The 15,774-nt window shown below is 34.1% G+C and overlaps 1 protein-coding gene across 2 annotated transcripts; it reads left to right on the top strand.

Moving 5' to 3' along the window:
* Window positions 1-4,559: 4,559 nt before the first annotated feature.
* tsku (tsukushi small leucine rich proteoglycan homolog (Xenopus laevis)) lies at window positions 4,560-15,299 on the top strand. Of its 2 annotated transcripts, none has more exons than NM_199733.2 (2): window positions 4,560-4,795; window positions 13,133-15,299. In NM_199733.2, exons 1-2 carry the CDS (start codon window positions 4,745-4,747, stop codon window positions 14,180-14,182), a joined length of 1,101 nt encoding a protein of 366 aa, NP_956027.2. In that variant the 5' UTR covers window positions 4,560-4,744; the 3' UTR covers window positions 14,183-15,299. The 2 variants fall into 2 exon arrangements, with proteins under 2 accessions (NP_956027.2, NP_001306114.1); NM_001319185.1 differs by lacking the exon at window positions 4,560-4,795 and adding an exon at window positions 10,385-10,462.
* Window positions 15,300-15,774: the final 475 nt, after the last annotated feature.

The raw sequence follows: 15,774 nt of genomic DNA, 5'->3' as shown, positions 1-15,774 counted from the left end.
AGTCTTGATGTGCCAAGAAGGTTTAGGAAATAATGGAACTATAAATCTCACATACACCTTGATTTTCATAGTTAAATGAAGATTTTTACAGTTATATTTATGTTTTAATATGAAAAAAGTGTGAAGGACTTATAATAATCTATATATAAAAGTATACTTATAATAAAAGGGTTGATTATCCAGCATATGTTTTACGCAGAGGATGCCCTTCTAGCTGCAACCCATCACTGGGAAACATCCATACACACTCATGCACACACATACACTACAGACAGTTTAGCTTATCTACTTCACCTGTACCGCATGTCTTTGGACTTGTGGGGGAAACCAGAGCACCCGGAGAAAACTCACACGAACATGGGGAGTACATGCAAACTCCACACAGATAATGCCCACTGACCCAGCTGAGGCAAAAACAATAAAAAATTTTTTTAAAAATTATCTATATTTTCATGTTCTCATTTTGGTGGTTCATTCCGCTGTGGCAACCCCTGACTAATGAAGGGACTAAGGTGAAAAAAATTATAAATGAATGAATATTCTAATTGAAAGGTTCACATTTAAAATAGATCCACCTGTTTCCATCTCTCCATGGAGACACGGTGGTGCATGAGCGTTTAGGCAGTGTAATTAGGCATTTGTGTTGGTGTAGCTGTGATCGGCCCGCTTCAATTGAATTTGCACAAGGTGTACAGGGTATAATTAAAGTTAACGAAGGGCGCTCCCTTGGACAATCCCTAGAGTTCATCTACATCTGCCTGCGTCAGATAAACCTCATTTACACCAGCAGCACAATGTTTACCCTAACAAAAAAAAACAAAAAAAACAGAGACAAATTGGTGCTCACGCAGTTGTCCCGTCGTAAAATTTAACACAAAATTAACCAAAATGTTTTACACAGATGTGTCTTGTGACATTATTGCAAACGGTATTCAGCCAAAGGCCATGTGAATAGTCTATGTGCGCTGAATCAGTTGCTAAGCTTTCAGTTGGTTGAACTATAATGTATAAAGAGAAAGTAAAATAAAAAATGTTTGTTAGCTATTTATATATCCATAGATATTTTTATAATAGTGCAGCAGACTAAAAAGCATACAATGTATTTCTCTAAATCTTCCAGAAATCAGTATTTAATAAGGTCATATATGTGCTTATATTTATGAAAAACTCTCTGTCATTTATTTGCGGTGGGCTAAACAACACAATGCAGTAGCCCTAATATAATAATTGATTGTACAATTTAATCCAGTACTTTTTAATGTATTTTGAAGTTTGCATGTTCTCCCCGTGATCGTGCGAGTTTCCTCCGGGTGCTCTGGTTTCCTTCACAATCCAAAGACATGCGCTATGGGTGAATTGGATGAACTAAATTGAGCCATATGTGTATGAGTGTGTGTGTGTGTGTGTGTGTGTGAATGCAAGAATGTATGGGTGCTTCCCGGTATTGGGTTGCAGCTAGGAGGGCATCCACTGCATAAAACATATGCCAGAATAGTTGCCGGTTCATTCCATGTGTAAGAACAGATGTTTTTTTTTTTTATCATTTAGAGTCATTTGTGTATTTCAGTGTTTCCCTAATATAATTTAGAGAGTGCAATGGTTCTTGAGATCAAAATAATAATAATTAAATAAAATAGTTTTTTTCACAGCAAAACAAGAAATGCTGTTAACATTGCTGCTAATTTTGAGAAAAGCTGAATTGAAGTCAGATATTTTAAATCCCAAAAAATCTGAAAATGTCCCATGGAGTCCATTAGGGACTGTGTTTATTACCATGTGGCTGTTAACACTTGAACTTGACTTTCTGACTGATGGAGTGACTATGGGGATTTCTGATGGAGCTTAAAGCATTGGGTGAAGGCCTGTGGGTGTGTGTTTGCCTTCGGGTCACTATCCAGATTTTGAGGTGGGAGTGAGAGCGAGAGAGGAGGGCGAGAGAGATGTGCTGACCTATATCCAATAAGCCCCTTAGCTTGTTACGTGTTGCACCTTGACACCTACACCTGCCCTACAACCAGAAACAGAGGATGCAAACTCAGCATACAGAAATACAGATGATATTATGGCAGTCTGTGGCCATTAAAATAATAAGTAAAATAAATCTATAAAGTTAAATAATTAAAATGCATGGTCTGTGAAATGTTTACAGGATGTTGTGGTATTGATATATTGATGGGCTGATTAGACATTATTAAGCATTGTTGAAATTGCAGTTCACATATGCTCTATTACAGGCCTGTAGCAAGGGGATTTAATCATATCTTAATGTTAAAATGGCTGCCATAATATTATTTAGCAATATTTGAACTTTTTTGTATTCTTGAAAGGTATGGAAACTAAAAATGTACTCCAGGAAATACGTTAGGACCATTGTTATTATTTACATCCCTCAAAATGAGCTCATTTGTCCCATTTTTGATAGTATGCCATCATAAATTATGACAATAATCAATAAAAGAGGGCATTGGTTATTTGAATAGACAAATTCTGATGGAGAAAATGAGCTGGCCAGTTTGTTATTAGCCTTTAGGATGCAGTTTTTTAATTTAGTTAATTTAGTTTATTTTAATTTATTATTTTTTATCTTAAGTTTAACAGATTCCCAATTTTTTTTTCGATGGATGATAATAAATTAGCATTTAAAAAAAAGTATTTTTTCACATTTCTAAAGTTCTAATCTCATTACATTCGTATAAAACTGCAATAACTACTTTAAATGCACATTTATAAATAAACACATTTTTGTAAACGTAGGAAGTATTTTTGTTGCATCAAAAAGTGTGGTAATGACAACCATCCAATAAGTTAATCCAGCACAAAATAATGCTTAAAGTTTCACTAAAATGCTGTATTTGAACCATGAAGAAATGCATAAAGGTTCACTTTGAGAAAAAGAACCGTCCCTTTAAATAGACTGGCTACGGGCTTGTATTATGTGGATTATAATTTAAGATTAATGAATAAATGAGTCGGGGCGGCGCTGTGGTGCAGTAAGTAGCACTGTCTCCTCACAGCAGAGGTTGCAGGTTAGAGCCTCTGCTGGGTCAGTTGGCATTTCTTTGTGGAGTTCTCCTTGTGTTCTCGGGTTTCTCCAACAAGTACAAAGACGTGCTGTACTGTAGGTGAATTGGGTAAGCTAAATTGTTTGTGTGAATAAGAGTGTAAGGGTATTTCCCAGTGATGGGTTGCAGCTGGAAGGGCATCTGCTGCGTAAAACATATGCTGGATAAGCTGGCGGTTCATTCCGCTATAGCGACCACAGATGAATAAAGGGACTACGCTGAAAAGAAAATGAATGAATGAATAAATGAGTGATTTTCTCTATTTATTGAATTGAGGGCCTCTTTCAATTGCTTCTGTGTTAATTTACTGCCCTCTAGTGGATGAAAAAACTATGCACTCTTTTCATGGATTCTCATTTAAGATAAATTAGAACTGGGGGTTTCAATTTGGGGCCCACAAGAGAAAAATCCAATATATATAATTAAATAATAGAGTTAGTAAAATAAAAATATGTTTAAAAATAAGCAAACATTACAAGAAAATAAATAAGTACGGAAATGTAAAAACAACGTAAAATACATTTTAAAATAATAATAATAAAATAATTAATGCTAAATATGCTTAAATAAAAATAAAATATATAATCCAACATTATATCAAAAAAGATCAATTAAAAGTGTATTAAAACAAACAAATAAATAGTAAAAAATATATATACATAATAAATATTTTCCAGTATTTTAGATGTAAATTTTTAGTCAACAAGGATGGGGATCAGTAACATCTAAAAGTTTGAAGAGCCCTAAATATGTAGATTATAAAAATTAAAGTAGATTAATATGTTTATTTTGAGGTTCAAATAGTAATAAAATACATTAAATATTTGCATTGTAATTTCTATGTAATTTGAAGGCTGGAATGGGAATTTACTAGATGAACAGAGATTAGTTTTATTCTGTTGTTGGCAGTTCTCATTTTAAAGAGTGATAATAAATCACTACTTTGTGCAGCTTAACTTATTTTATAGTTAATAACTTTTTATTAACATTCACGCGTGCGCGCGCGCGCACGCACGCACACACACACACACACACACACACACAGAGAGAGACGCACACACATTGTTCCTTTCATCCTGTGTTTATTTTGTTTTTTATTTATTTTTATTTTTTTCATTGTAAATATTTCTGAAAATTATTTTGTAATGATCATGATAACTTGTTTGGACTTTGACAGAATACCTCAGAACAAAAGTATGGTGTTTAAACAAATGTTTATGTCAAATACAGTCGGAAAATGAATATTTATGGACAGTTACTCCTCGATTGTTCATTGACATTTTAAGCATATATAATCATAACTAGCTTTGACTAAAGTGCAATGGACTATTTAAAATATAACAGTTGTGTGTTTAATTAAAATAAATAAATAAATAAATAAATAAATAGAGAAACGCTTTAGAAAAGTTTGGATGTTGCAGCAGTCTGCTGTGGCCGCTAGAGGCCGCTGCTGGAGCTCTGCGTCTAGACGTTGATGGTGGGCGCGGATTAACCAGCATCGCTGAGTGAAACTCTAGACGAGTCTGCTTGCGGTGGCGTTTATCGCTTCATCTTTTGCGGCGAGACTGTAGCCGATAACTACATCGACAAAATCACAACCCAAACAGTACCGCAAACGAGCTCGTTCGCCCCGCGACAAAACGCCCTGGATATGACAGTCACCAAAGCTGAAGGCTTTTCCGATGCTGGCCTGGAAAAGTAAGAGCTCTCCGGCGGACGAGTCGCGGCACATGGTAAGTTTTACTAAAAAGCAAAAGTTTTCTCGAGTGTCTCACAAACTCCCTTTACGGCTGGTTCTTCTTTATATGGTCTGCTTTATTTGGACAAAATCAAAATGATGTATGTTCCTTCCTTTATCTCTAATAGGTCGCGTAATGAGGAGTAAAGATGCACAACAGAAAAGTTTACTTTATATAAGTTAAGTTAACGTGATTTGGGGGTTTTATGCCATGGCACGATCGCGTTTGCTCAACACTGTCAAGCCTTTACAAAGTTTCTTTGCGATTGTTTTTTTATGGTGGGTAGATTTTGGCTGTGTCTCAAAACTCAGTGAGCTGCTTACCTATGCAATACCTGTGATAACCGAAATGCTGGGAAGTTTGGCCGTTAAAGTACTTTGAACCAAAACTAACGTTCATCTGTGATATAATAATGGAAGGTATTTAGTTTGTTTTATAGAAATTAGCTAGAAATGAGCCACAATGAAAACAGTGTTCATTACAAAAAAATAACATATTTATTATTGTTGTTTTTATATTTAGCTACTTAATTTTGTTCTATATTATTATTGATGATGTAATATTTATGTAAGATTACGAAATAGATTACGAATAGTTCCAAGTTCCATATATATGTATGTATATATATATATATATATATATATATATATATATGAAGAGTTCAGATCCAAAAAGCTCTAAATGCCATCTGAAATTTTTTTTTCTAAAATGAGCATTTTTATCAGGTTCTAGTGTGTAGGTTTTATCTCTTTTTTCAGCTTCATTATTTTAGTCTTCAGTCACATGATCCTTCAGAAATCACTCTAATATTAATTATTAGTAATAATGGTAATAGTACTAAAATAAATGACTGGAGTAACATTTTTTCCTTGCAAACAAATAATACACAATTTTCTATAATTATTTTAAATATATAAAATAGTTTTTTAACATTGTTTAATAAAAAATACAATTGTATATTAATATAAAGGAAGATACTAGACTTTCTTGGTCTGCTTTAACATTTTTATTTCTCTGTTTACTCATCCAATGCCATTAACAAATCTAAAATTAAATTAAAAAAATATCACTAATTTGTATTTGTTTATGTGCTTACATTTGTCTGTTTTTTTTTTTGCACAAATATCATCTCAAAGAACAAGAACTAAAATTAGATAATCTGAGATAATCCCGACAGTCCTATTTCTAACAACTGCGCTTAAATTCCTCTACTGTATGTTTCTCACTGTCTCTCAAGCTATAAACAGTTGAGTAATTATGTTGTTTCCTGTTAGAGGAAGAAGCATTAGCATTGTTGAGCACTTTTCTTTAGAGACCCAGCAAATGATGCCATTTGTCAGTAGACCTGATTAAAAAAATGCCAGTCAAACTGATTGATCTCTTTACCTGTTAATTAGGTACTGTTTTAACCCATCAACAGTGATACAAGAAGATTACACATGGCTCACAACCTTTCCCAGTCTCGGTATATTTTAAACCCCTGTTTGTTGTAGGAGAGCTTTGTTGCATAACAATGAGATAAGGCTTTACATGAGCTTTCGAGGATATGGGTGTCACCTGATATTATATCAACTGTACTGTAGTCAACATCCATAAAAACAACACTTTAACGCATATCTGTAACACGCAATTCAAAAGTTGCGTACTATTGTGAAGTTTGCACCACAAAAGCTACCTGGTACACAAAAGTCGTATTACTAAACAGTTTGAGACGTTAATCTCCCATTAAATCGGACCCCCCTTAGAGTACTGCATTCTTTCAGCTTTATTGGATTAGGCTGTCTGCCGTCTGCTAATTAAATTGGTTAAGAACCAACTGTAGTTCTCCTTTACTGTGGCTGTGTTAACTGTACGTTGGGCCACTTTCATGTAGACTCAATGGGGAGTCTCACAGAGCCACTAAAATGGATTGTGTGAAAGTAGTTTCCCACATTTGGGAGAAAGATGAATGGTTTAAATATGTAGCTGTTAAACGCTGACAGTGATTACTCTTAAAATACATTCCACTTAGACTTCAGGCATTTAAAGAAGCGACTCTACAATGTGCAACACCTGGAGAAGTTCATAACCCCTGTCGCACAGGCAGATGTCGACGTATGCTCTACTAAAACATGCATCCACAAGCTGAACAGAAGCATTCCTTGCCTCAATCACTGTGCCAATCACTTCTTGCTATTTTTGGCGCACTTATGCACTTTGGCGTATATATTAATGCGCATCAAACTGGGTGTGGAAGGTTTTTGAGCTATGTGATTTTTAGGATAGCAAACGCATGTATGGGTCAATAACCGGTTTAAAGGTATTCCGCGGTTTGGAAAAGTCAAGGTTTTAAAACCGCTAAAATTTTGGATATGTAAGATTTTTTTTACATGTTTTTTAGGGCAACAGTATTTCCAGCAGAAATGTTTATTGTTCCAAAATATTTTTAACGTTTCTGGAAATGAAATATATTGTGTTAAAGTGGTAAACAGTTGTTGTTTTTTTACCCAGACATTTAAAAAGAACATATTTTAGAGCAGTAATCACAATGCAGTGATATTGTGAAACAGTGATATTTTAATTCATGGATGTCATACCATCAAAATTTTATACAGGCTCATGCTTAAACGCATGTAATAAAAAATAGAATTAAATGAAAAACTATTAGAATTCATTTGATTTAAAAAAATTATGTACAAAACAACTTGATCTTTAAATTAGTAACCCAACAGTAATGTATAATAAAACTAAATTGGTAAAAAATATCTTAATTTTATTACAGTTGAAGACAGAATTATTGGCCCTCCTGTGAAATTTTTATTCTTATTTGAATATTTCCCAAGTGATGTTTATTAGAGCAAGAGAATATTCACAGTTTGTCTAAACTGTGTCTAAAGAAAGTCTTATTTCTTTTCATTTGGCTGGAATAAAATCAGTTTTGAATTTTTTTTTTGTACAACATATTTATTCCTTTTTTCAGTTTGCATATCACAACAGATTACACAGTTACAGAATAATAATCATGTAGACACAGCAAACATTTTTCACCATATTCTCTCTCGCATCAACTCGTTCCCTTAAAAACTAAACAATAAACATATAAATAATAATAATAAAACAAGAACAAAAAAAAAAAAAGGTGGGGGATATGTTTAAATCAGGTAAAGAGTGTTTCCCAAGTGTTTCCCAAGTCTATGATTAGACCCTGACACTACCCTACTCCCTCAAAGCTTGTTTTTGTTCTAGCAGACTGCCGACATGTACATTGTACTTTTAGGCAGTTATTAAAAGGTCTCCAGATATTTTCAAACACATTTTTTTTCTTTTTGACAATGTATGTGATCTTTCCATTGACATATGTGATGCATTCTTTTTAATCAACTTTCCAATTCTAGGTTCATTTCTATTTTTCCAATTAAAAGCACTAATACGTTTAGTTTGTAAAAAACACATTTATATGAATCTGACCTCTTTGCTTAGTAAGAGAGGGCTTACAGAATGTATACCCAAGATAAAAATCTTAGCAGTTTTTACATTTATTTGTTTTTACAATTAAGCGCACATGTTGGAGATTTACTGCTGATTACAGATTTACTGACAAATGCGCACCAAATTCATCTTCGATTTATCAGGAAGCTCTATTGTAGTAGATGAAACTGCACTATTATGATTATTATTAACGTCACACACTTATTGGCTGTTGTTGCATTCATTAATAATATGTAATAATAAGTTATTAGATTAAAATATACTGAGTAAAATGTCTAGTATCATTTTTATCAACAAAAGTCACATCACAAATCATTCAATCACAATTTTGATATAATTTATTACCACAAATTCATTTACTTGAGGGAACCTCTAGATTTCCTTAAAGATCAAGCTTCCTAGTAGGTGTTGTATACATGAGAACACTTGGAGGAATTGTACTGTATGTAATGTCTATTAATGGTAAATTAGTTACAATTAATGGTATAAATTTATGAAATAGTTATTTTATCTTGCATTTGCAATACTTTTACTAAAGTTTTCACTAGGGAGGCTACGATCAATCGGCTGGAGATCAGCATCGGCTGATAATCACATTTCAAGAGTCGATCGGTACTTGCCAATTAGGGCTGTGCGATTTGGGGAAAATATCTCATTGCAATTTTTTTACAGATAATTTGATTCGAGATTTAATTTTGTAGCCAATTTAGGTGCTGGTTGTTGTATTTCCTTATGCTGGCAACAATTCCGTGAGCTCTTACAAATTACCTGTTTTGTTTTGTTGTCTCTGACTTTGAAACCAAAATATTACCATACTACTGATGAGCTGTTTTTCTTTGATATTAGTTAATCTATTAATGCTTCTGAAGTGGCTGATGGTGTTATCCCACTAATCAGCACTTTTCTGTTTGTTTGTTTGTATTTTATTGTGTGCGTTCCGCAGAGTTCGGTGAATCAATTCTGATTTGCCAGAACGAAAGTGTGCTCAATCAATGGGCTTGTAAGACTTGTCACACACAGAGGGCACTGGGCAGTCATGCATTTGCTGTGGGCGGGGAAAATTAAGTAATACATATATTCTATATTGCAGCCTCTTAGCTAATCGCAATGTTTCAAATTGCGATTCAGTTTCGATTAATTGCACATCCCTATGGAATGATTTATTATCTGTTTTATCTATAATTTTCTGTAAAGCTGCTTTAGTTATTACACAAAATAGTTTTAAGACACATGTTTAAGGGATATATTCAACATCCTTAATTAAGGTGAGATCTCCACTTTATCATAATTGAAGGGAAAATTTGCTTTATGCAGTAGCAAAGATATATATAAAGCTTGAAGCGTCGGAATCGGTACTCTTTATCGGCAGATCACCATGACAAGCAGCATCACTACTTTTCAGTTTTGTATAATTAGTATGCAAAGCAATATAAGTCATTTGACAACAGGTACATAATTGAAAATATATTAAAAATACTCTTGATTCACATTATTTAATTATTCTAGAGAGTTAAAAGGAGTTTAATAGAACGCTGTAAAAATGCTAGGATCCACGATGTGTGTTGGGACAACATGAATGAATTATTAGTGTTTACAAATTTAAGTGAACTGATAATAAAACAATTATGTCGTCCACAAAAAAACTCAAGATTTGTGTTGTTTCAGCTTTTTTTAAATAAGTCCTTTGAACAAACAAAGCATCAGAATGTGTAGTTGATTAATTTGAAACAGCACTTTGATGCACCCTAACAAAGACATCACTAGTTATACTGTAACTTAATTATTATCATTGTACCTATTACGCAATCATTTATGTAAGAAGTAATTATTCAGTTGGCACGCTATCTCTGTTTTTAACTATCATATTATTACTATACACGCAATCTTACAAACTGATTCATGTTCAGTCATTTTTGCATTCTCTTTTGTTTTATAATCAAGTTAACTCATGCCCAGATTCAGCAGTTTTGTTTGTACTCAGATCTGGAGCCATGTGTTGAAAAAGGTTTAAGTTCAGGTCACTTAGTTAAACAAAGAGCACATGTTAGGGGCGGTCCAGTGACGAAAAGTCATCAGTAGAGTATGGTGGAGCGTTTATAGATTTCAGCTGCAGTTGAAGAGAACGCTTCTACCTGTGTGACACGAAGGTCTTTTGCCTGCTTTGTAAAGCTTCTGTGTACTTGATGAAAACACGTAAGCAAGATTTACTTAATGCAAACTGTAAATATGAAATGATAGTGTCAATTTATTTTCTCTTTTTTTTTTTTTTTGGTAATCAATTTTATTTGTGTGTACAATTGAACCTAGTCAGTATAACAAGCAATATAGTCAATACTAAATAGGTTTAAGGGTTGAGTTTTTTTTAGGAAATTAATATTTTTATTTAAATTTATCTAAAGTAAGTGACAGTAGAAATGTTTATAACATTGCTAAATATTTCTATTGTAAATAAATGCAGTTTTTATATTTTATTAATCAAATACATTTGTATGTATCATTGCTCCACAACATATTACGCTTCTGCTGTTTTATTGAGCTTCAAGTAATAATTAATTGGTTTATTATTATTTTTTTATTATTATTTCACAAATTTACATAGTTTAAAATACTTAATATATGGTGATGGGCTGTATATTTATGTTAGTATATTTTTATAGATTTTTTTAATTTCATATATTTATTGAATAAAAAGAAAAGAGGCATGCTACTTTATTTAGGGCAATGTCATAATATTATGTAATGAAAAAAAAAATTACTTGGACTTAACCATTGCTAATACTGGTTTGTATGCATTACAGCCAAAAATCTTTTGAGTTTCATTATCCATTGTCATATATTTATTAACTAATTTATTAAGTGCTTAACAGTTTCTAAATTCTCCATGAAAGCTTTGCACCCTTGTAATCATAAGTTGGTTATGTAGATGAGAAAGCCCAATTAAATGGGCTCTTTGATCATAGGAATTAGGTCAAATCCTTTGAGAAGGTGTGGAAAAATTAGGTCTTGTTAAGTTGCTCTAGAAGAGAAGAAGTTTGTATAGTTATATGCTTTTAGCATATTAATGAATTTACACAATCCCAGAGTGACAAGCATGCATATGCTGCTGTAAATGATTGATGATGATTGGTTTACTGAATTACTGTATGTAATGAACATACACTAATCTCTTCAAACCTCTCAAAGAACCCTGAAGTGGCTTAATGTTAATTTTGATGTTATCTATGCTATGCAGGAACCTTAATAAATGGATAAAACAGAAATGTTTTGTCCCACTTTTGACAATTTACATAACATCAGTGTGCAAATTATACACTGACGATAAGGGCGGTCAAATTTTCAGTAGTAGTTTGGTAATACATACTTCAGTAAATCAAATGTATGAATGTATTTAAATTACATCTAATTTATTAATAAAATCTATGTTTTCAGTGTTTTAAGTTATATTTATTGACTATACAAGAGGTTACTGTATGTCAAACTAGACAAATGATGTATCTAATCTTTCTTTTTTTTAAGGCTACATGCAGATATAAATGCCTATGTTACAAGAAATGCGTGTTGTGTTGTTCAACTCTAAGGATTTTTTTCAACTGGCCTGATTGGACCAGTGGTTCAGATTTTTACTTGCCCTGACAAAATTTTCACTGGCCCCGCTAAAAAAAAAAAAAAAAAAAAAAGTTAATTGCTATTTATTTGCCACATATATTACATAATGTGTCACGAAATAATGTATGTGAATGCAGAATTTAAATGTTTGAAAAATGTTAAAATATTTAGCAGTTAAACATAGCAGTATGGAAAATGCGCAGGTATTTTATTGCAAAACAAAAGGTGGCTGACTTAAAAGTGACGGCAAACTATGGAAAACATCACTTAATTTTTTTTTTCTTCGTGCTGTACCCATTTAAATGTTTCCACAACGTTAGAAACAGACGTTTTCTTTTAGCCTCATGATTTGATGTTGCGGTCATGTTGCCGTTTATTTAAATTTAGTGACAAGGCAGCACGGCCCCGATCGGGCCAGCAACGATTCTGTCTACTGTCCTGAGCATCTCTCAAGCTGGCCCTGGGCAATTGGGCAGTCCTTATTGTTGAGCTCTGCTTAAGATGTCAATCGGTGTTCTAGAGCTGCCAGTTTCATACTGTTGAATGATATTTCCTTCCATCGATTGGCGTGATTGAATGCATCACAGTGGTATATACCGTTATGAGGGGCGGGTGGTCAAATGTATATTTATATTATACACTTTTAATTATTAATATTGAAGAAAGCTATTACTCACTATTAAATTGGCCTGGCATGCATAAATGTTTTTAATAATTTTCGAAAATCTTCTGAATTCACAAGGGAAAATTTATTAGTACACCAATGTCATTTAATGCATGTTAAAATTAGTTATTTAATTACGGAGTTAATAAATATTGTATTTAGCATTTATAATACAACTAAAATGACTAAATTGTATATGTGCATATAGTGCATGTATCAGAATAGTATCCACATATTGTACATGCACTGCCAGATGCACATTTAGTTTTTAGGAACAAATAGGTTATCCACAGTGTGAAGAGTACAACTCGAGCAAGAAAGAATACAAATACAAATCCACACTGATGGGCCCTTGTAGGCTTGGAGAGCTGATAACATGTAAAGTATTAAAATGCCTGTATACTGTATACTTCAACTATGATAGCTTATGCATAAAAAAGGACTAAAGGCTATAAAAAAAATTATATTGATTTTGATAAACCTGATTATGTTTCATACTTGAATGAATTTCACTTGTATTTGATTGGTTAATTTTGCTTTGGGATGATCACATTTATTAAACCATTTATGTTTGTTTGTATTTTTTTATACAGCTCACCATGGCGTCTCTGCTGTGCCTCTTCTTCTCTTTGCTTGGCCTGGCTGCCATTGGTGCTGTGAAGAACTGTCATCCGCAGTGTCGGTGTGAAGTGGAGACCTTCGGCCTCTTCGACAGCTTTAGCCTTACCAAAGTGGACTGTAGCAGAATCGGCCCTGGAAACACCCCAGTCCCCATTCCTTTGGACACATCCCATCTGGACCTCTCCCTCAACTCCATCACCTCCATCAGCGACACGATGCTTTCTGGACCGGGTTACACCACCTTAGTCAGTTTGGACCTAAGCAGCAATCTTATTGCGCAAATCAGTCCCAAAGCGTTCTCCAAACTGCGTTACCTTGAGACTTTAGACTTGAGCAGCAATGCTCTCGAAGGTCTCAGCGACGGCTGCTTCACTGGACTCCCTCTAGTTGAGCTAGACCTGAGTGAAAACCAATTCAAAGAGTTCAACCTTGATCTCTTTACCACCAGGACACAGGATTTACCAATAATGGTGGACTTGTCACGAAACCTTCTTACCTCCATTTTTAGGAGAACACCAGGCCATCCGTTGTACATCAAGAGTCTTATGCTTGCAGGGAACCAATTGAAGACGGTGCCGAAACTTAATGGGATTCCACTTCAGTATCTGAACCTGGATGGAAATCTCATCTCTAGCATTGACACAGGAGCCTTTGATTCGCTGACAGAATTGGTTCACCTGTCTCTCAGCGGCCTGTCCGAACTGACCTTGATTCATCCAGGTGCTTTCAGGAGTCTGAAGAACCTGCAGGCTTTAGACTTGTCCAACAATAGCCAACTTAAGACGCTGAACCCTGATGTTTTTAGCGGACTCGTCTCTTTACAAGAGCTGAATTTGTCCAATACTGCTGTCACACCATTATCAAGGACCGTCTTTATGCAGATGCCAAACATAAAGAGTATAACTCTAGGGCCAAACGTGCATTGCTGGAAGACACACAAGCAGGGACAGTTTCACAGGCAGATTGGACAGGCCAAACCCAATGATATACTTACCTGTGACAACGCAGGACTGATCTTATGAGCCTGAAGTGCCAAGGAAAGACTTATTTTCTCATCTCTGTGCCTTAATAATATCTTATAAGACTTTTGTAGTTCAAGATTGCATCGTATTTGCACATTGTTTGCCAACCGAGGTCCACCATTTTACTTGTTCGTCACATTTCAGTATATCGCAATGACTCGTGCACTTTAGTTACCACATTTCTGTTCTTCTACTTAAAGTCAGTTGAGATCTGCAGTGTGTTGTCAGCTCTGATGTGATGTGTTTGATTTGGTTTGGTTCAACACAGAACTTAGTCTTAAAGTTTCTTTAGTTGTGTGTAAATGTACACCAGTTTTGAAGTTATGGTACCATAGATAGTATTCAGTTTACCCAAAAATGAAAAGTTTGCCATCAATTACTCGCCTTCACTTGTTTTGGACCTGCTTTTTTATGATTATGATGATGATGATCATGATGATGATAAAGAACACAAAAGAAGTTATTTTGATAAATGTTGGAAATGTGTAGCCTTTCACTTCTTAAGTGTTTCCTATTAAAGATGTCGATGGCTATCGTTTTCCAGCACTCTTCAAAATACCTTATTTTGTGCCAACAGAAAAAAGAAATTAATGCAGGATTGGAACTACTTAAGTAAATGGTGATGAAATTTCCATTTTTGGTGTAAACTATTCCTTTCAATTTACACCAACACATAGGTTGTATTTATTTATTTTTTATTAATTTACAGTGAACCACAAACATTGAGGGCGATAAGTAAAAGTGTTTTACTCGTTTCAAGTGGAGCTTTTTAATAGAATCACTAAGTTTGAAATCACTATTTGGAATTTACATTTTAATGCTGAATAAAAAAATGTATTAATCAGTTTAGCGTTGCAAACTAAAAAATAAAATATTCTCTACACATCACTCAGACTGACACTTGAAGGAAATGTAACGTTAACTAGTTCACAACCTTTTAATTCCTAAGTCGTCATTTCACAGACGTTTACATAATATTGCTCTGAAATTTTGCACTTTTGATGTTCTTATAAGATTTGTATAAATTTTTAAAAGAAAATGCATGATGGTTGTTCATCATGTGAGATGTTTTACGTTTGTACAAAACTATACTCCTAATAAAAGATAATCAACTTTACGTCTATAGCAGCATGTTTGTTGATCAGTCTTGTGATTTAAGGTTCACTTCCCCAAATTGTATTCAAACTTCCAAAGTTAAGCCAGGGCTGACATGCCTTTCTTAGTCACATAGTGTGTTTAGTCATAATAAAGGCCTCGCTAATGTGGTTCTCTTCAGCCTGAGACACTCAGCCAGCCATGATTTGTTTATAAGAAACACACCCAGTGTTTTATCCCACACTTTTCCTGACAACAACAAAAAGGAATTATCCATTCACTCAGACCAACCATGGACAGCAGTTTTGGGCAGACAGAAGACTGGAACAGATGACTTCAGCCTGTCAAGCTTGAGCCTCATAGGCCTCACAGACCGAGTATTCATATATCCCCTTAGCTGCTCTGAATTATTGCCAAGATCCAGCTCTTTGAAATTCTAGGAGACTAATGCCAGAGACACATCCCCCTCTTCTTTTCTACACAAAAGCTTAGTGGAA

This window comes from Danio rerio, chromosome 15 (assembly GCF_049306965.1).
Source record: "Danio rerio strain Tuebingen ecotype United States chromosome 15, GRCz12tu, whole genome shotgun sequence".
Taxonomy (NCBI): Eukaryota; Metazoa; Chordata; class Actinopteri; order Cypriniformes; family Danionidae; genus Danio; species Danio rerio.
The sequence above is the reverse complement of the archived record's forward strand: the minus strand, read 5'-3'. Positions and strand labels throughout refer to the sequence as shown.

Bases quoted from the DNA above. Each gene is read 5' to 3' on its own strand.
- tsku (NM_199733.2), top strand. From the start codon at position 4,745: ATGCTGGCCTGGAAAAGTAAGAGCTCTCCGGCGGACGAGTCGCGGCAC. The intron at 4,796-13,132 runs GTAAGTTTTACT...TTTTTTATACAG, and splicing joins CGGACGAGTCGCGGCACATG to CTCACCATGGCGTCTCTGCT.